The sequence below is a fragment of the Sprattus sprattus genome, assembly GCF_963457725.1.
Source record: "Sprattus sprattus genome assembly, chromosome: 19".
In the NCBI taxonomy this organism is placed as follows: domain Eukaryota; kingdom Metazoa; phylum Chordata; class Actinopteri; order Clupeiformes; family Clupeidae; genus Sprattus; species Sprattus sprattus.
In genome coordinates, this window is record NC_137917.1 from 21,856,160 (window position 1) to 21,877,098 (window position 20,939).

Genomic DNA, 20,939 nt, shown 5'->3' on the forward strand with positions numbered 1-20,939 from the left:
GACTATAAATGAATGAAGAATAAGCACCCCCTGTTCACTTTTACTAGGAAAAAAGTGTCTGCTAAATGTAAACGTATATGTCATGGGATGTATTTTTACATCTGGAAAGTTGCTAAAGCGAAGCGTGTTCCTCCACCCTTGCATATATTTAATCCTCACATATTTGATCATTATCGTTCATTTAGCAACCCTCAAAGAGATGCTCAGATAAGATGGACAAGAAAATGCTAATCAAGACTCACCTCGCCTTCCTGTTGTTGATGAGAGGGTGTGCCAGTATCACATGGCACTGGAAATAAACACTATTAGTAGAATAAAAGCCGCACTCTCAAGCTTTTCTCCTTAATAAGACCAGTTTATTTTTGCACAGACGTGTTTCGGCCTTACGCCATCGTCAGTGTGTAGTGTGGTCTTATTATTAAGGAGAAAAGCTTGAGAGTGCGGTTTTTATTCTACTAATAGTTAACATTCTTTTACTCGCACCCGAAAACACATTTATATATTTTTTTTTTAAGTAGAGCTTGCTATCCCTACTAATACTGAAATGAACACTCACTAGAAGATTGAAAGACTGGCAGAAAACAAAAGTTTGAGCCTAGTAGTATTTGGGCTGCAGTATTTGAAACATGGTTCATCCAGGGAGGTATCTGTTCTTCTGTGAAGCACCACACTAAACATAGTTAAATAAACAGAGGTTTATTGGTTTGGAATAGGTGTGTAGTGCACTGTACAACCAGGCCCTTTAAAAATAAAGCAAAGAAGCTATACATTAGTTTACATTCACAAGGACCCTGTACAGTGAGGAATAAAATAACATTGAAATAAATAAAATGTTGAAATGAAAATAAAAATAGGGCAAACAAATCAATTTAACCCAAAGATGTCCTCAAAGATTCGGCGTGGCTCAGTCTCCCTCTCCTTCTCCCTCTCCTTCTCCATCTCCCTCTCCATCTCCCTCTCCCTCTCCCTCTCCAGCTCCCTCTCCCCCTCCATCTCCAGCTCCCTCTCCAGCTCCCTCTCCTTCTCCTTCTCCTTCTCCTTCTCCCTCTCCCTCTCCCTCTCCATCTCCCTCTCCATCTCCCTCTCCCTCTCCATCTCCCTCTCCCTCTCCCTCTCCAGCTCCCTCTCCCCCTCCATCTCCAGCTCCCTCTCCAGCTCCCTCTCCCTCTCCTTCTCCTTCTCCTTCTCCTTCTCCCTCTCCCTCTCCAGCTCCCTCTCCAGCTCCCTCTCCAGCTCCCTCTCCATCTCCATCTCCAGCTCCATCTCCAGCTCCCTCTCCAGCTCCCTCTCCAGCTCCCTCTCCAGCTCCCTCTCCCTCTCCCTCTCCCTCTCCCTCTCCATCTCCATCTTCAGCTCCCTCTCCCTCACTGCGGAGCCTGTGGGGTGCTTCGTCTCGGTGACCACGACACCCTGGACACTCTCTGGCTCTTGCTCCTCTTCCTCAGGCCACAGAGAAGACGTCATCTCACTGGTCCCTATACCATCGGACTCCACAGACCACGCCCCACTGGACACCATCTTATTGGCTGCTGCATGTAGATGGAGGAAAGTAGTTACATCTAATCACATCTAGAAATCCATTAGGGTATTTTTAATCCGTTATGGGTAACAGAAACACCAGAACTATATCACCTACTTAACATACACAGCATGACATGTTATTCAGTTTATTATCTCTGAATCAGTATACAGCAGAGGTGATCAAATATCAGAAATAATAGGTTATGGTATAAATATATGTTATAGTTTTCAGATGGACATGCAAATCTGTCCCCTAATACGAACAGAAGGGGACAGAAAAATAAAACATGACTGCCTGGTCTGAAACAATGAGCAACCAGTCTGCTTCCTCTGCTCAATAGTATATGGCTGCATATAGCAACCAAGTGAAGACCAAGACCTCACCAGTAGGGGGGGAGATACATGTGGATTCACAGCAAGAGCACACAGAGTCAAGGCCGTGCAGTTCTTCCCACCTGTTTAAAACAAGAACAAACAAACCACTTGATCGCTTTAAAACTTTACTTTATTTCCTGTGTGGCTTTGAACTAGTTTTGAACAAGAAATCAAGGTTAACTAGATTAATGTCCAGCTCACTTACAATAACAGTGCACTTTAAATGTTAACGGTCACACAGATCGCTACACACACACCTTTTTCTTTTGCGGTTGTAGGAGCAGGACTTGTCACTCTCTGTTGGAGTCACACTTCCTGTCGACATCTCGCAGTGCATGAACAGGTGCTTTAGAATTATACAACATTATCTTGTTAGAGGGTTTGGTTAAACATGTTTTTATTTTGTATGTATTTAATTTTTTTCAACAGATGTTTCACTGAACCGATTTTAACAACAAAACAGCACACTAAGAAATAAATTACAGGCTCAAAGTAAAAGCAGTAAATGCCTATTTGATCATAAATGACAGGGGAATACGTTTAGCCTACCGTACCTTGCTTGCCACTCCGTGGAACACAAAGGCATCGACAGAAAATCGCACTGTATTCCTAGTATAGGAAATGAATCCAGACTGGCTGCTGGATTTGCTGTCAATCATACACCTACAAAGACGAGCCTCTGATTAAAAAAAAAAAAACAGACCTACCACCACTACAGTAGACATGATCTGCATTAGCATGGTCAAGAATAACACAACACTTAGTTAAAGCATTTACATAATATTCCTGGTGGCTCAGATATTTAGATTTAGATGAGAATGTAGGACGCAAAGGTCCTGGAGACATACCCGAAGTTGTCAATGACTGTAAAGCGAAGCTTTGAAGAGTGTGTCTCGTTCGGAGTTACATGACAGGAGTGAATGTAAAGTCTCCCATCTCTGTCCAGTGGAGGGCCCTCTGCTTCGAAGTACATTGGCCGCCCAATTGCATACCCATCTGAGAGGTTGAGTTTTCTCCACTGAGCTACAAGAGGACGAGTGCTTGCTGAGATACTGAATGGATGTCACAGAGATTTTTTTTCGGAGTCTGAACCGAGTCTTTTTCGAAAGTGCATGAAACAGTGTTACAATGCTCCATACCATCAAAAGGAGTGAGTGTGTAGACAAACTTGCTCGTCATAGGTTTGTAGAGCTTTTGCGTCTCGACCTTTGGTTGATAGCCAATTTTGTAGGAGTAGTGGAACCTTTAAATGAGAAATGATAATTCAGAATTGATACTATAGGCCAACTGATAGGCAGTGGGTGCCTTAAATGTCAAGATTTACCTGTTGAAGTGACAAGTAATGGGCACTGTGAATGGAATCACACGTCTTATTGGGCCCATGGTGACTATAGGAGCATATCGTAGTGTATTTGAGTACGCCACACGGTTGTTCACGATCTATTTGAAGAGAGAAATAACACATAAATACAAACCCACTGAGATAGGTAAGGTTATGCTACCTGTATGTAGCTCTCTGTATGCCTGCACCCACCGATCGGTTACTTCCACACTCACTGACGTCGTATACGAAAGACAGGTAGTGTTTTGTGAAGTTGTTGGGTTGGCACGTTCCAAACGCGAGATGCGAACGAGAAGATTCGTAGCCCAAAAGTCGTTTCGGTACCCTTACTTCCATTTTGTTTACTTTGCACTGGATCACAATTCCGCGTGGCCCACCGGAGTGCCGAGACTTCTTAACTGGTGGAAAGACAGGCTTTAACATTTCTCTGATGTCATCGGGAAGCTTTTCGTGTCCTTCTCCCCTTAATGGTGAGAAATGCTCTTTGGCCACCAGTGGAACTCTGGAGTGCTGGAACACTGGCAGGTGCAAATACGGTGTGTGGAGTAGGGGTTCTTGGTTCTGGAGTAGGGGTTCAGAGTTCAGCCTCATAAAAGATGAAGTATAAGCTGTAGGCACGTTATACCTACTGCGTCCTTTTGAGTATCCGCTTGGGAGAATTACGCCCCAAACGATACACAAAGGCAGAAGGGATAAACCCATAATCTTTGATATGTTTCAACTAAATATTTCCGTCGGTAGAGATGAATCAATCTTTTGGACAGGATGTAGGCGTGCGGGCAAGATTTCAGTGAGCTAGGCCAAGATCACCAGTCGCCCATGCCAATTGAAGGCACCTGTTGACGTATCCCAGCTGATTAAAAATCAAGTAGGCTAGGACTGGTCAGAAAAATAGCCAAGTCGTCTTGCGATTTGCTATTTGAGTGTGACAAATCGCTAACTTGGTGTGTAAGCCAATCCGATGTTCTTCAGTAGGCCTTTACTTTAGGCGTAACCAGCCTCGAATCACAATGGCAGAAATGTCAAAGCAATTAAAATAAGTGCATGTTATTCTGTTATGTTACTTAAGACGTAGGCTACATGTTATGTTTCCTCTGTAACATCTCATGATTATCCATTTGTTGTTTTGAGAACTGCATGGTTGAGTGTTCCAGAAAACCCTTTTGTTGGTGAAAAATACTTGTCTGTTTGATTGAACAGAACAAAGGCAATATTTTTTCAACACACAATAATATACAAGGCCTTAATTAAATATTTAATGCTCAAAAGTTCATAAGATGTTTTCCACTGAGGAGAAGGAATGTGAAAGCATAGCCTACATATTTCACGGAACAACTTTTACGAAATCGAAATCGTAATAATGCGAATGCCGTTGAAGAGAACTCTACATTTTAAACATTCAGGGGCATCTCATCATTCTTCTCTGATGACGGCTACTTCTTCTCCGCGATCACCATCTTTGACCATAAATCCACTTTTCAGCATGTCCGGTTCCTCTACTCCAATGGTCTCCATCTCTTGGATAGCGCCATCACCTACTTCCAACCTAACGTCCTGTGTGCTGTTAGTGTCACTGTTCATCACTACTGTGGCCAATGAGGATGCACTCTTTCGTGCCCGTTGCACCACTTTCCAGCTGTCACTTGTGATCAGGCTCTTCGCTGCAAAGGGTATGGATGCTTTAGCTGACAGAGAGAAAAAACAAACACATAAAGAATAAGCGCCAAGAAAAGATTCACGGACGAAATATATATTTGTAGTCCATATGTTTTTGGCATTGTGTTCAGCTTACTTGCACTGTGCTCACACTTGGTCATGCAGCAGGTGCACACAGAGTTACAGCCATTTAATTCTTCCCAGCTGGAGTCATGATGTAAGAGTAAAAAAAAATAGAATTCAAATATTTTAAACGCACAATATTTTAAAGACCCTAGAATTTTGAAAAAGGTAGTCACCTCTCTGCGGTTCTGTTGTAGGTGCATGATTTGGAAGTCACTGTCGGGTCCTTGTTCCCTACGTTGGCGGAACAGTGCAGGTAGAGGCGCTGTTGCATAGAGCAATACAAACATTTTATATTGGGCCATTACATTTTCCTGAGTAGGCCTACATGCGAAAACAAAACGATCAGTCACCTCTGTTGCAACGTTTGGAAACAGGAAGGTGTCTATTGAGAACCGAAGAATATTAGACTCTCTGGAGTAAAACTGCGACGGGCTCCCGCTCCTCGTGCTGTCCAGTAGACACCTAGAGCACCATTACGCAAATCCATCAGGCATCAAAAACATCCAAAGTAACTGGGAGATGTCAACGGTGTACCCACCCATAATTACTGATGACATCTTGACGAGGCATAGAATCGGGATCCTGAGAAGGTGTCACATGACACGAGTCAACAAACACCCGCTGATCTTTGGAGATGTGCTGCGCGGAGACTTCAAAGTACGTTGCCTCGCCAAGCACATATTCTTCACCCACATCAAGTGTCTCCCATTGTGCTGTGTTTAAAATAAAATGTCCATATTTGAAATTTAAAAAGAAATTACTTAAAAGGACCAAAGTTCATAAAAACATTAGACTACCATTAAGCGCGGTCAAGTTGAAGGTGCGCCTGGTCTTCAAACTCTTCAAAAATACCCGGTCCTTCACCTCAGGCACGTATCCAACCTTGTACGAATAGTGGAATCTGTATGGAAAGTCATACTTTAATTTAAGGAACAATGGGAGTAAGATGACTTAGAATATGGCTATTGGGCTGATTTAAAATTACCTATTATACTGGCAATGTATAGGGACAGAGAGGGGCACGGCTCGCAATACTTCTTCTTGAGGTTCCGGAGAGTATATTAGAGTGTTAGAATACAACAGTTTTCCCTTTACGGTCTTGGGGGGGAGAAAAAAAAGTCATGAAGTGACGTCAGCCATTGGTTATGCATATTCAAGTACAATTTAAGTTCCACGGAAATAACTGTTCATTACCGTTGATATACTACCGCATTCGTAGAGGTAATAATGGAAATACAAGTACTCTGCCGTGGCAAACGTGACAGCACACGTTCCCAAGCGAAACATTGATGGTGGTGCCTTGAATCCAAGATATTTCCTGTTAACGCGCACCGAGATTATACTGGATCCACAGGACACTTCCACCCTAGCGACACTGTGAGAAAGCGGAACATGTGTAGGCCTACTCGAGGGCTTGTACCTATGGGGTAGCAAAAGGTCCACAAGGGAGTGTGGCAAGGGACGCTTTCCGGCGACTGGTTTGAAAAGCTCAACACCTGCCAACGGAACTGGAGTATGCTGGAACATGGGCAGAGAAAGGGGCAGCGGGTTTGATCGGGGAGCCTCGGGTCTATCCTTCTCTGCACCCGGCCAAGTCACCTCGTATACTGGTGCGGTCTTGAGGTGCTGCTCCGGGAACTGGAAAATACCTTTGACATTTTTTGCGTCCCAACTGTAATGCATGCCAGCTTCGACGGAAAAAGGTGGCTTCCAACAACAAACCAAAAAGAACATCAACAAACCTGCTCGCACCATGTTTAAAAGCAACGACCAAACACCTGACAGTTTGCCAACCGCCGATGCCAAGCTTTTTGAAGGAGGCCTCGTCAGTAGGCTAAAACAAACACGAATTACTCACTCGGGTGTTTCTTCACAATACCACATTAGATGCCAATTAAGCACACCCGGTAGTAATGTCACTCACAGCCCCCACCTGATGATAACCTATGGGCTTGTCAAGCTAGGATCTACTTCCATATCAGGATGTAGGCTTATTTGAAGGGAATGGGGGCATTAGTTGGGTTTCCATTCAACTAATTTGCATATCTTGAGCGCATTCATGAAAATTCGTCGAATCTCTGGTCGTCCCCTTCTGCTGCGTTATGCAAATTAAAAATGGACACTTCTTCTCAAGGGAGGCGTTATGAATAGCTGTCTAATAAAAACGTAAGGTATTCAGCCCAACATGTAGCTACGGAAACGCCTTTTAAAATTGTACATAATTTGGATTTATGCAAATAAACCGGTTTCCATAAACCTTAGTCCCATTATCCCCCATGCTATTAATGACCTAATCTACCCCCTCTAGCGAATCGAATTTTGATTCGCCTTAGATTTTATGCAAATTTCAACTTTTTTTCTTATTCGAATAATCAAAATGCGCATTAAAAAGTTGAATGGAAATCCAGCTAATGTCGACACCAACATAAAAAAAGTTGCACACAGGGCTGGTGTTAACAGTTTAAAACCTCTATACTTTTTAATAGTGTAGAACACGTTGTAATTGCCCCCATTTTAAGGGCTAGATGTAGTAAACCATTGTTTCTAGCTAGTATAATAACCTATCCTATTTAAATGCTGTAGGAAAAGGGTCACCTCAAGTCACTGAAGTCAAAGTTGCAATAAACCCAGTCAGTTCTCTCCTTAATTAAAGTGCTCAACATGGGAATTATGAGATTCACTTGCAATTCATAAACATCCCTTCAGATTGGCAGAGTTCCTACATTGTGGGATCACACCCAAATCTTAGGCCATCATATACAGACTAAACGCTTAAGTAAAAGGGGGGTAAAATGTCTGTCGGCATAACACTGTACATAGCTAAGCAGCTGGAATGCAGCCAACTGCATGTTTCAGAAAAGTTCACAACCAAAAACACCCTACATGTGGCTTTCTTTTTGATAACACAACCCTTTCCACAGTACATGTACAACTTGAGCAGAACAATATTTAACATTGCATAGTATAATCTGAGGGTGGAAAACTGGTATGATCCCTCTTGAAGGACATCAAATGGCCAACAAAAAGCAATATCTATGTGATAAATCTTAGTATCTAAAAATACAGGCTACTTAATCATTGGGCCTTACTGTTTGGTAGAATATAGGCATACAGGATGTTTTCTGCCAGATGATTGAGCAACCCTGGAACATGAATTTAAGGTAAACCGTGCCCTTTCAGTTTTTATTCCCTGGAGGTGCCTGTATTACTGTGGTCTAAAAGTACAAAAAGCTCACAAAACCTTCTACACCTTCACATTTCAGCCACACAGTAGAATGGAAGGTAAATGTTAAAATTAATCCTGCCAAAATATGCAAATGTATCTCAGCTGACCAATAGTTATCTTTGATGTGCATTGCTCCCAGTCAATCTTTCCAGGCACCACGTCACATACACAGCCCCATAACCTTTAACCTTTCCAGAGGAAGAGTGTCACATTGAGACAAGCAGTGATTTCCTTGAAAGCAAGAAAAGGAACCAAACAAAAAGACAAAGCAGAGCACAGGTTCATTTTTTTTCTTTTTTTTTCTTGTTAAATAGTAATAAATACATGAGATGCAGTGGTTTATTTTCCATTTTTTTCTGAAGCAGGAGGGTTAAAAAGTTTATTCATTTTTATTTATTTATTTATTTTTCATTTATTTATCTGTCTGTTTTTTCTTTAGCAGCAATCCGAACATGGTTGAGAGTGGAGATAGCAGCCGAGAGCGAGAGAAGTAGTTCACTTTTTTTGACTTGATGGCACACAGCACTCACAGAGTGTTGTGAAGGAGGGAGGAGGGAGAAGGGAGAGAACAGACGAGAGAGAAAACAGGAGGGAGAGATGCGAAGTCAAGAGTCAGAGAGGGAGCGCTATTAGGGGATCGGGGGTGAAAGATGTCCCCTCCTCATGTATATAGAAACATATACACACATATATATGTACTCTGTCCTCCTGCAAAAAACACAGACCCCTCCACCTCCTTCAAACAGAAACACAGGGCAGAGGGAAGTAAGAGATCAGCAGAGAAGAGATAGAGAGAGAGAAAGAAAGAGAGAGAGAGAGAGAGAGAAGGGGAGTGAGCAAGATTTGGCTTAGCATATCTCGAGTTAATAATTAACAAGAAACAAAAATGGTTATTTTTCATAGTTTTCTGTCCAAAAAACAAAAAAAATGAGTCAAGAAAAAAAACAAAAAACCCAAAGAGACAGACAAAGGGCTAAAGAGAGAGAGCGCGTGTGTGTGTGAGTGTGCGTGTGTGTGTGTGTGTGTGTGAGAGAGGAGGGGAAGAGAAAGAGAGATGGAGAGCGAGAGACAGTCTGGTGAGATGGCGAAGTAGAAGGCAGACTATTTTGAAACAAACAACAGGGAAGCATTTTGGTTTTCCTTCTGGCAAAATGTTTTGTTGTTGTTTATGTGTTTTTTCTTTTTCTCCTCTTCGTGCTCCTCGCATCACTTCCTCCGTAGCGGTGACGCGGGAGTTCGGTTTCCCCCTCTCCTCGTGGGAGCGGCTGGCGTCTCAGCCTCCGCCAGCTGCCGCTCTCTCGTTGTGGTGTGACTACGCTTGCTTGTCATTTGCTTCTTACTTTTTATTTGTACGGTTTTTGTTTCATAAGTTTCGAGATATATAAGCCAGTGTTGTCAAGCGAGAGAAGATTGGAAACATAAAAAAAGTAACAAAAGTGTTTTTCCGTTATGTGTCGAGGGTGTGTGTGTGTGTGTGTGTCTTGTGTGTGTTTGGGGGGAAGGGGGGGGGGGTTACAGTGGGGATGTGGGATATACTCAACTGAAAAAAAAAAAGTCAAAAATCTTGTCTTGTGTATGCGTAAGTGTCATCTGTCCCTCAAAAAAAGGTTAAAAAAAAAATTATAAACTGTATAAATTAAATCACTGAATAAATAATCCCCAGAAAAATACCCACCTCTCAAAATTTGAACTCTTTTCCAATCTCCGTTTCCCTCCGCATGTAGTGATTTTCAATAAATTAAAATTGTAAAAATTACTTCTAGACCATAAGTCGAAAAAAAGGGTTTTCTCTCTTGCTTTTTCTCTTGAGCACCACATTCTGTTTCTCACATCAATCCTTCCGCCACCCCCTATGTCCCACACTCAAAAAACCCTCAAAACAGAAATCTCGCTGCAAACCTGTCCTCAAATCACATAAAATCTAATAATAATAATAATGATAATAATAATAATAATAATTGTAAAAACAAACTTTCTGAAACTTTCACTTCCAACCACTTCAGCCCTCTGCTCCATTCTTTCAACAGAAAAAAAATGAAAAAAAAAATAATTCAACTGAAAAAAGGATACAAAGGTTCTCAAATCCTCCCCACTCCCCCTCCCTCCAACTTCTCCCCATGCAAAACAAAACAAAACAAACAAAAAAAAAAGAAAACAAAAAAAAAATCCTTTGATATTTCACAAGTTTATCTCTGCATTTCTGTCATGGGTGGCCATGTGTGTGTATGTGTCGTCTGTGTGTGTCAGGTGTAGGTGTGTTACTATATGCGTCCGTAATGCGTGTTGAATCATCCTTTTTATGTTTTTTTATCCTTTAAAACTTTTTGTATGGCTTTTGGAATTTGTTCAAGATTTATCAAGAGTTGGCTGCATTCTGACCGCTGCCACCTCCACTGCTGCACACGCCCATCATGGCCGACTCCTCGGAATCGGGCCGCCCCCCTCCGCCCCCGACTCCTCTAGGCGGGGGTCCCCCGGTGAGTAGGCCGCCCCCCACCCCCACACTTCCCTGGGGGGGGTTGTTATTGTTGTTACTGCCCGGGTAGCACGGGGGGATGTAGCCCAGGCCCGAGGCAGCTACCATGCTGTCCTGAGAGGCCGGCGTCTGGGCCAACTGTTGCTGGGAGGCGGCCTGCGGGGGCTGAGCGCCCATGACCGTCCTAGTCCGAAAGGCAGAGAGGCCCAGGTGGAGGTTAGAGGAGCCGTACTGGCTGGAGTCCAGGCTGGACGGTGGGGGCGGCTGCAGGATGGAAGACTGACCCAGGTGGTGGTGGTGTGTGAGGCTGAGCTCGATGCTGTCCTGCATCTGCGGGGACGACACGGGCAGGAGGGCGCCGCCCTGCTGGCCGGGCTGCGAGCTCTGGCCCTGCGGCTGGTTCTGCTGACCCTGCTGTTGCCGCAGCTGGCGCCCGTTGCTGTGGTGACCGCCGTAGATGGGGTGGGGGTGGTGCGTCTCCATCATGCCCCCTCCCACGCCGCTCATGAAGTGGCGCGAATGCTGCGTGGCGGCCGGCTTGTGGAGCAGCAGCTGGGGGTACTGGGGGTCACCGCCCGCCTCGCCGCCTGGCCACCGCATCTGCCCCTGAGACGGAGCCTGCCACACGGATGGAGCAGATATAGAGAGAGAGAGAGAGAGAGAGAGAGAGAGAGAGAGAGAGGTAGGGAGGGATGGCGAGATATAGAAATGGAGGTAGAGATAGAGATAGAGAGGGAGGGTGAGATATAGAAAGGGAGGGAGAGGTATAGAAAGGGAGGGAGGGAGAGATATAGAAAGGGAGAGAGTAGGAGATTAAGAAATGCAGCGAGAGAGAGGGAGGGGGAGAGTGGGAGGTAAAAAAGAGAGAGTTGTGGAGGAGAGGAGAGAAAAGAGGATATGGAGAACAGATGGGAGGTAAAGAAGAGAGAGCAAAAGAGAGAGTTGTGGAGGAGAGGAGAGAAAAGAGGATATGGAGAGCAGATGGGAGAAAGGCAGAGGAAATGAAAGAGAAGAAAGGATGGGATTGCAAATGTTTTGGGGCAAATAGGAAAAAAAAACGATAAATATAAAGAACCCAAGAAATTCAAACAATTTTTACATCAGTTCCATTCACACACCAACAGTAAGCTAGTTCCAAAATGAGCTGTGATTAAGTCTGTGAGGCTGCTTATAGCTGCTTCAAGTTGACACCCTGCCCACCCACCTGTGGACTCTGCATCTCGTAGTCTGTATGAGTGACCGCGCTGTTGTAGTACCGGTTGCTGTACCGGTAATTCCGGTTGTCGTTGGAAGAACCGCTGGATCCACCTGGAGGAAGCAGAGTGAATGAATGAGTGAGGCATGTTTCACATCTCCTCCATTCTGCAAAGGCCTGTGAGCTGTCACTCAACCTGAATGCACAGCGTGTAGCTCTGCACCACCTGCCATTCTGGTGTGTTTGTTATAAGTAAGAGTTTATGGTGCTCTACGACAGGGCTGGAGTACATGTTTGTGACAATACATTGAGCAGTTGCTGGTAAATATGGAGTGGCTATCAAGCTGGATACAAGGATGTGTGAGTGTATCAGCGTGTGTGTGTGTGTGTGTGTGTGTGTGTGTGTGTGTGTGTGTGTGTGTGTGTGTGGGTGGCGGGGGGACATATAATAACTCTTATCCAGCCCATGGATTGTGTCCGAGTGTGTGTGTGTGTCCGAGTGCGCGTGTGTGTGTGTCCGAGTGCGCGTGTGTGTGTGTGTGTGTGTTTGTGTGTTTGTGTGTGTGTGTGTGTGTGTGTGTGTGTGCAGGTGTTGACAGGGTGCAGGTATGGGCGTGGGGCCTACCCGAGCTGGACACGGAGCTGGTGGTGGACGTGGAGTGGCTGTGGTCCATGGCAGGGCTGGTGGAGGTGGAGCTGCTGGTGTTGGTGCCCTCGTCCGTGGTCTTCTTGAAGAAGTTGTGCTGCAGGGCGTAGAAGGGCGTGATGCGCGTCTTGGGGTCGTAGTCCAGCATGCGCAGGATCAGGTCCTTGAACTTCAGGTAGTCGCACGGGGCGTGACCCTGCTCCCCCGCCCGCCTCCCCCCGGGGCCCCCTGTCTCCACCCCCAAAATCTCGTGGAGTCTCCGTGTGGCTGGGGGCTTGTACTCCTGAAGATGGAGAGAGAGAGAAAGAAAGAGAGAGAGAGAGAGAGAGATGCAGAGAAACGTTAGCACTCCTAGCATTTCTCAGCCCAACAATCTCATAATGCCTAAGAGAAGCAGAGAGCTACATAATCCCAATCTCACATGCTTCCTTGAGACATACATAAACATTTATATCAATAATACGACAGCACATTATACTGTAAATGATGTGTTGATGAACGATGGGCTTTACTGTGAAGGATGGTCAATGGATTACAGATCAGGTATTGTCTCAGTGAGATTATGGATTTATTACAGGCCTCGATGGATAACGGAGCTGGAATGGAAATGGATGAGATTACATCTGAGGTGAAGGGATGAGACTCTCGAGGAATGCAGGGGCTTACGGTTGCACTCATGTTGGCACCCCTTCCTCACTCACACAAACACACACATTCTCTCTCACTCACTGACTCAATCACACACACACTCTCTTTCTCTCTCTCTCTCTCTCTTTCTCTCTGTCACTCACACAAACTCACTAACTCAAACACACACAGACATGAGGCTATCGGCTATAGGGTGTCTGAACAGGAAACTCCACCTCCCTTGATTTATCTCCTCAACACATAAGCTCACACACACACACACACACACGCGCTGAGCTGACCTGGTCTGATACTATGTAATCCTTTTGCCAAGTGAATTATGGCTTTGTCTGGACCTTCTCAATGGAATGCGTTCACCTTGTTTCACCTGCTCTTTCTTATTCTCTCTCTCTCTCTCTCTCTCTCTCTCTCTCTCTCTCTCTCTCTCTCTCTCTCTCTCTCTCTCTCTCTCTCTCTCTCTCTCTCTCTCTCTCTCTCTCTCTCTCTCTCTCTCTCTCTCTCTCTCTCTCTCTTCTCTTCTCTTCTCTTCTCTTCTCTTCTCCCCTCCCCCCACCCCCACCCCCATTATATTGTCTAATATCTATGCACTTCTACAATTGTACAAATGAATCAAGAGGATGTCACCGTGATCGTGGTGATGAAGTGGTGGGCACTGTCATGATTGAAAGATGTGAGGGGGAGGGTGATGATGATGATGATGATGATGATGATGCTGCTGATGCTGGTGTGGACAGTAAAAGATGAGGGCTTGGGCCAGCACTGACTGGGAGATGGCAGGGTGGTGTCAAGAGGGGAGGAGAGCATAGCTCTAGCTTCCAATAAGCTTCCAATTTGACTACACCAAACATCTTCCCCCCCCCATGGTCTTGCGGCCTTCTCAGAAGTCCATCTTATCGGTTTGTCTCTCGTTCCCTCTCCGGACAGAGTGGGGAGGTGGAAGTGGAAGTGGGAGTGGGAGTAAGGCGGTGGTGTGGAGGGGGGGGGATGAGGATTCTACTTAAGTGTAATAGTAGCAGAGTGTTACTCACGGAGGCCGAGGGATATAGTACCTTCTTAATGTCCTTGTTCTTCTTGACGGTCCACAGGCCGTCGGACAGCTTGTCGAAGTACTTGCGCGCTTTGGGGGCCTGGTCCAGCATGTGGTTGGGAGGGATCCCCAACACCTCCACTATCTTATTCATCTGGTCCACCTGCACAGGGAGCACACAGGTGAGTTAGGAGGAGCACAGGGAGCACACAGGTGAATCAGGAGGTGCACAGGGAGCACACAGGTGAATCAGGAGGAGCACATGGAGCACACAGGTGTGTTAGGAGCCACCCAGAGGCTCCAGTTGACCCAAAGGCCCACAGTGGCGTACAACAGAAGGCACGTGAAAATGCATTGTTATAATATAATATAGTATAATATCCTACCTGTCCTACTAAGGAGTAGGACAGATATTCCAGCAAAGTTAGATTTTACTCTATGGCCTATGTAATCCGCGCTATGCAAAACCAGCGGTAACCATTTGAGTGTACTTGCATGAGTGATTGTATGTTCTCGTGAATATTTGTACGGTTTCTGTGTACCTCATTGGAGCCACTGAATAGCGGCTCGCCCGTATGCATCTCCACCAGAATGCAGCCCAGGGACCACATGTCTATGGCCAGGTCGTACGGCATCCCTAGCAACACCTCTGGAGACCGGTAGAACCGACTCTGGATGTACTGGTAAATCTATGGAGACCACAAGGCACAGAGAAGAAAAAAACAACATGTTAGGGTGTTATACATTCATATGAGTAATGGGAATACTTTGCAGATAATACGCATGTCAACAGACTTAATTTGATCGAATGCAGAATGCAGAATGCAGTTTTGCCTTTTCTCCACTAGAGGTCACTAGACTCCATGGCTAACCACATGAAAATGGGTGCAGCAGCAGGAACAGCAGGAGCAAGAGCAGCAGCAGCAGCAAAATGAGCCAGTGGGATTCTATTCTAGAGATGTGCATGAGAAAAGCCCACTTCCTAGTCACTGGGTGGATCCCTTTCACCATGTGCTCTAAATGCCAGCCTGCTATGAAGCCTGGACTGACATGCATGGCAACAGCACACCCCTCACGCCTCATCTGGTGCAGAAAGCACGGGGAATTCATCAGTCATAAGGCATTCTTCAGGGTGCGACTGTGTCTATTTCAGCTCTTGGTGGGCTGCAATGCCACTGCTTCGGGGTACGGCCATGGTTGTGGGGTGTTTAAAGTAGGGGCTTGTTTTTGAGAGACAACTTAATCAGGTGCTCTAGCAGCTCATCAGCACAGCTCTGAAACCAAAGGGAGGATGCGAATGCACTCGTCTGCCCCTGTTCCCATGGTTTCCCTCATCCCCTTGGTAACCTTAACCCCTTCCGTCCATGAGTTCGTCTTCAAGGTCTCTGTTTCCCCAGCTAAAAAGGTATGATGTCGGGGGCTGTGAGAGTCAACTTGACCCATACCAACACACAAACATACATACACACACACACACCTTTCGCCAGCTGTTGGTGTGGCTTATGAGGGACTCTAACACACACACACACACACACACACACACACACACACACACACACACACACACACACACACACACACACACACACACACAGCGACGTGGCACACATCAGTGACACAAACTCAAATACTCTTACCCCCAAACACACACACAGACACACACACAAACACGCACACACCCATACACACTACTCACCCTCTGGCCCAGTTGACAGGAGCTGCCAAAGTCGACAATCTTGATGGCACTGCGCTTGGGGTTGCACAGCAGGATGTTCTCGGGCTTGAGGTCGCAGTGGATGATGCTGAGCTCGGGTGTGGCCAGGAAGAGCAGTGCCGTGCACAGCTGCTGGGCGAACTTGCGCGTCAGGTTGAGGGAGACGCCACGGAAGTTGGTGTTGCGCAGGAGGTCGTACAGGTTGTAGGAGAGAAGCTCGAACACCAGGCACAGGTGGTTCCGGAACATGAAGTGCCTCTTCAGGTGGACTGGAGGAAGCAAAGTGGGAGGAGGAGGAAGAAGAGAGAGAAGGGGAGGAAAGGACAGAGTGGCAAGGAGGAAGGGTGGAGGAAGAAAAGGATGAGGGAGGAGAGGAGGAAGGAGAAGGGTGGAGGTAGAAAAGGAAAAGGGAGGAGGGTTGAGAAAGAAGGGATGAGGGAGGAGGGGAGGAAGGAAAAGGGTGGAGAAAGAAAGGAGGAGGGAGGAGATGATGACAAGAAGGCGAGTTATAGTCCGTCTACATATCACTTCCTTTATTAGGTCACACAACATGCTTGCATTCAATTGATAACAAATAGGGGTGACATCAACATTCAGCTCCCTTTCTGGAAAGGCAACAGTTTTAACAGAAGGCCAACATGCCTACTATGCACTTAGAGTTGTGTGTGTGCATGCATGTGTGTGTGTGTGTGTGTGTGTAGTTCTCACCTATATAGTACTTCATCTCTGTGTCGTGTTTGTTCATGAGCTCCAGCAGCCGCAGCTCAATCTGGGCCTGGTTCAGGAAGGCTTTCTTGTTCTTGATGATCTTGATGGCCACCCACTCCTGCTCGTGGTGGTCATAGGCTTTCACCACCTGAAAGACACGGGTGAGGGGTTAGTGTCTGGAGTTTCAAGATGTGTACTTACAGGCTTCTCGTCTCGAGGATTTTACACCATGAGCAAGAAAGCAAAAAACGAAAGAAATTACTTTTGAAAAATAAAATTGTAACTGATGTAACCCTCCTGTCCATCAGGTTGTTTAAATGTTGACCTTTAGTCCCCCCAACTCCATGTCTACCATGGATTTGTTTCCCTCTTCTGTCTACATGTCTACCTCTCAATGTTGTCATAGAAGCTGATTATAGGAGCCTCTCTTATCACTTACAATGTCCTAACCTACGGTTGTTCCCTATTTACCCAGAATGCTCCTCACCTGTCCAAAGGAACCCTTGCCGATGAGCGAGTCGATCTCGTAGCGGTCCAGCCACTTCTCCCCGTTCTTCACGATGTAGTCGTAGTTGTCGTCGTCGTAGCCGTCATTGTAGACCTTGCGCTCCTTCTTGGTGCTGGAGTCCTCAGGGGGCACCTGCTGGGCACGCCGCTTCTTCTTAGTGTAGTACACCTACAGGAGGGAGGAGAGGAGAGATGGGGGGAGGACAGGAGAGGAGAGATGGAGGAGAGGAGAGAGGAGAGGAGAGGAGAGGAGAGATGGAGGGAGGAGAGGAGAGGAGAGGAGAGGAGAGGGGGGAGGAGAGGAGAGGAGAGGAGAGGAGAGATGGAGGGAGAGGAGAGAGAGGGGGGAGGAGAGGAGAGATGGGGAGAGGAGAGGAGAGGAGAGGGAGAGGAGAGATGGGGGGAGGAGAGGAGAGGAGAGGAAGAGGAGAGATGGGGAGAGGAGAGAAGAGGAGAGGAGAGATGGGGGGAGAAGAGGAGAGGATAAGGGGGAGGAGAGGGGTGGAGAGGAGAGAGGGATGAGGACATGAGAGGACAGGGGAGTAGAGAGGGGGAGGAAGGGAGAGGAGAGAGGGCAGCAGGTGAGAGGGTAAAAACAGGTAAAAAGGAGAGTGAGAGGACAGAAGAAGAGGTAACGGACATGTTAAGCAGATATAATGTACAGGAGCCCAACCATTCGCATGTAAGACTGCGCCAATGGGTGCCTTCTCTTGCGAAACAAGATCCCATTGTTCTACTGTGCCGGGCCCGGAACTTGGGGACGAGTGCGAGACGAGTGACCTCTCACCTCATTGATGTGCTTGTAAGTCTTGATGAGATCGACAGAGAGCTTTCTCAGCGGGGCGCTTGCGGGATCTCGGAAACTCGGGGGGATCCTCCTCTGCAGTATGGTCATATCTGACAGCACCTGGAAGAGGGGGTGCAGCAACAGCGGTCAAGAGGGGAACTCCACACCATACCTCTGTAGCAGGACTATGGACTATTGGTTCAGTGTGGTTGTTTACTGTATCATCTCAGATGTGAAGGAACTGAAAGTATACTTGTGTGGTTGTATACTGTATAATCTCCGATGTGAAGGAACTGAAAGTATACTTGTGTGGTTGTATGCTGTGTAATCTCAGATGTGAAGGAACTGAAAGTATACTTGTGTGGTTTTATACGGTATAAGCTCATTTGTGAAGCAACTGAAGGTATACTTGTTGTAGTGGGTGGATCAAGTTGGCAATGTTACTAATATGTACAAAAGCTACACACCTGTGTTTATCTTGTTCTGGTGAGTCTGGCTATATGTGTGTGAGCACCTGTGCATGCATGCTGTGTCTGCCAAGCCCATGTAGTCTGTGTGTGTGTGTGTGTGTGTGTTTGTGTTCATGCTAGAAGTGAGTGTGTGTGTGTGTGTGTGTGTGTGTGTGTGTGTGTGTTCATGCTAGAAGTGTGTACATGTAGGTCTGTAGGTGTCTTCCACAGTAGAGCAGTGTGTATTCTGGGGTGTGTATGTGGGACAGTAGGTTGATGGTATATGCGTGACCGTGTATGTGTGTGTGTGTGTGTGTGTGTGTGTGTGTGTGTGTGTGTGTGTGTGTGAGAGTGTGTGTACCTGCTGCTGCTCGGCCATGGAGTTGATGTTGAAGGAGGGGTGGCTGTGCTGGCTCGACATGGTTGGCTCAGCGGGGGAGAAGCCCAAGGCGGCAGGCTGGCAGAGGGTAGAGGAGGAGGGCTTGCATCCTGAGCTGCTTCCACCTTGAGAAAGAGAGAGAGAGAGAGAGAAAGAGAGAGAGAGAGAGAGAGAGAGAGAGGGGTGGGGGTTCAAAGAGAAAGAAAGAGAAAGATGTTTTTAGTGAACGTATCGCCATGGTACATCTCACATCATGAACATTGACATGGGTGTGGGGGGAAAAGAAGACTGCACTGCAGGGGAGGCACGCACACACACACACACACACACACACACACACACACACACACACACACACTTATGGAAACGTGGACATACAGTAGAGATGAGGAATGTGGGCGGATTCTGGGGAGAGACCCAGGAATATAGTCCACAGCCCAGATCTTTCACTAATCCATCATGAGAACTACAGCAGCATCAGCAGCAGCAGCAGAGGCGGTGGTGGCGTCGCTCGTAGTGAAAGTGCAGCATGTTCCAAGCCACCCTGCTCCTCCCAACACAACGGAAGCACGGCGCTTCAATTACCCAGGTCACCATGACCAGCACAGAGTGAATGTGTGTGTGTGTGTGTGTGTGTGTGTGTGTGTACGCTGCCACACCTTCAGAGAACAGAGCAGTGCCTCTCTGAACATTTTACCAGAAGGAACTGGTGCTGCAATCCTTCTAGTGAACCCTATTAACTGACCACTTAACTACAGGGAATTATAAAGAAACGACTTCTAAAACCACCCGATTGGTTTAGAAAAACGGAATCTGGCGTTTCTTTCCCAGTCTGTATCCCAATCCAGTTCTCAGAGCTCGTCCACATGCTGTCATACGGTGGACGTCACACAACCGTCGTTCACTCGCCTCTTACATCTTTAGGACCACAGCCCATGAAGGCAGCCATCTTGGGCATAACGTTTTGAGAGGTGAGAAAGGACACAGCAACAGCTAGCCAGAGGGTCGGTTATGTGCCCTCAGCCACATGGCCAGGGAGGGATCGCAACAGCTGTTTGGGAGGGGTAGGGTTCGTCCCGAGGCAGCCGAAGACATTGACCATGAAGGAAATGTTCTCCTCAGGTGGTCCAATGTGGTTCCTCAGGTCTAGTTTCATGCAAAGGCTTTTGGATGCCTGATCTTAAAGCACGGCTCTACAAAGGCCACACACAATGCAGGGCCACGCTGTCTGTCTGTGTTATAACCATAGATTAACGTTTTAAAAGAGGAGGGTTGATAAAAAGGGGAAGAAATCTCAGGAGTAAGGAATAAGGAGATTCGTGCCACCACTGTTAGGGAGTGAACAAAGTGGTGCACATTGGAGGGGCCGTGAGGGTTCCAAAATGTAGGACAGGGGAAGTATAGACGTGCACATGTACGTGCACACACACACACACACACACACACACACACACACACACAACCCCCCAATCACACACAGAGTTTTGCGTTCCAAAGACAAGAGGAAAGACTAAGCGGTGAACTCACAGCTTATGCAGATTTAATGCTGTCCTATATTTGATGGATACAGAACTACCGGATTCAACTTTTTTTGGTGACAACCTTTCTGGAACAATCTTATGAATTCAGTGGCAACAGAGGTGTGTGTGTGTGTGTGTGTTCAGTGTCAATTCGTCTGTGTGTGTGTGTGTCTTCTCTGCCGAGGGGTTACCGTAATTACGCGGCAGGGCTTTTGCGGAAGGGTGCGGAAGCGGAGAATATGAGCATCAGACAGGGATGGGAAATTGATGGGATATTTCCACAGGGTGGAAAAGCTTTTATCCCCGAGAGCGAGGCAGGCCTGACAGCCGGGGACGGATGGGGGTGAAATTTATCAACGACACATTACAACTCCAAATAGCCCGGGCCGATCAATGGCCGTAGTTTAAACAAAGTGCAGAACGACACATCTGAGCGCCATCAATCCCAGGGAGTGACGGCCCTATGCCTCCGACACATGCCCATGAGGAGGAGCCCTGGCCTGGGCTAGGGCCCGGCCAGGCAGGGCCTCAGGATGGAGGCATGGTGGTGGTGGAGGTGGCGGCTATGAGGGGATGGGAGTGGGGGTGGATGGCACATGACATGTGAGTGATTCATCTGAAACCGTGGGTCTCTCAG

General features: G+C 46.7%; 2 protein-coding genes across 3 annotated transcripts in view; both read right to left on the reverse strand.

Moving 5' to 3' along the window:
* Nucleotides 1-631: 631 nt before the first annotated feature.
* zp3d.2 (zona pellucida glycoprotein 3d tandem duplicate 2) lies at nucleotides 632-3,940 on the reverse strand (the record flags this gene model as incomplete). The annotated part of the gene is made up of 9 exons (XM_080858068.1): nucleotides 632-655; nucleotides 1,369-1,529; nucleotides 1,906-1,976; nucleotides 2,154-2,242; nucleotides 2,451-2,559; nucleotides 2,745-2,919; nucleotides 3,036-3,139; nucleotides 3,221-3,336; nucleotides 3,431-3,940. The coding sequence occupies 9 exons, from the start codon at nucleotides 3,938-3,940 to the stop codon at nucleotides 632-634; spliced, it is 1,359 nt and encodes a 452-aa protein (XP_080714194.1).
* A 6,416-nt stretch (nucleotides 3,941-10,356) lies between these two features.
* Nucleotides 10,357-20,939, reverse strand: part of dyrk1b (dual-specificity tyrosine-(Y)-phosphorylation regulated kinase 1B) — a 39,227-nt gene continuing 28,644 nt past the window's right edge. For both annotated transcript variants that reach the window (XM_080858496.1, XM_080858495.1), the window contains exons 2-11: nucleotides 18,765-18,907; nucleotides 17,955-18,074; nucleotides 17,148-17,336; nucleotides 16,661-16,808; nucleotides 15,935-16,221; nucleotides 14,781-14,927; nucleotides 14,261-14,401; nucleotides 12,543-12,846; nucleotides 11,927-12,030; nucleotides 10,357-11,340 (exon numbers count right to left, since the gene is read on the reverse strand). In XM_080858496.1, the coding sequence (XP_080714622.1) occupies nucleotides 10,603-11,340; nucleotides 11,927-12,030; nucleotides 12,543-12,846; nucleotides 14,261-14,401; nucleotides 14,781-14,927; nucleotides 15,935-16,221; nucleotides 16,661-16,808; nucleotides 17,148-17,336; nucleotides 17,955-18,074; nucleotides 18,765-18,824 (2,238 nt within the window). In that variant the 5' untranslated portion in view covers nucleotides 18,825-18,907 and the 3' untranslated portion in view covers nucleotides 10,357-10,602. The remainder of the gene's footprint in view (nucleotides 11,341-11,926; nucleotides 12,031-12,542; nucleotides 12,847-14,260; nucleotides 14,402-14,780; nucleotides 14,928-15,934; nucleotides 16,222-16,660; nucleotides 16,809-17,147; nucleotides 17,337-17,954; nucleotides 18,075-18,764; nucleotides 18,908-20,939) is intronic.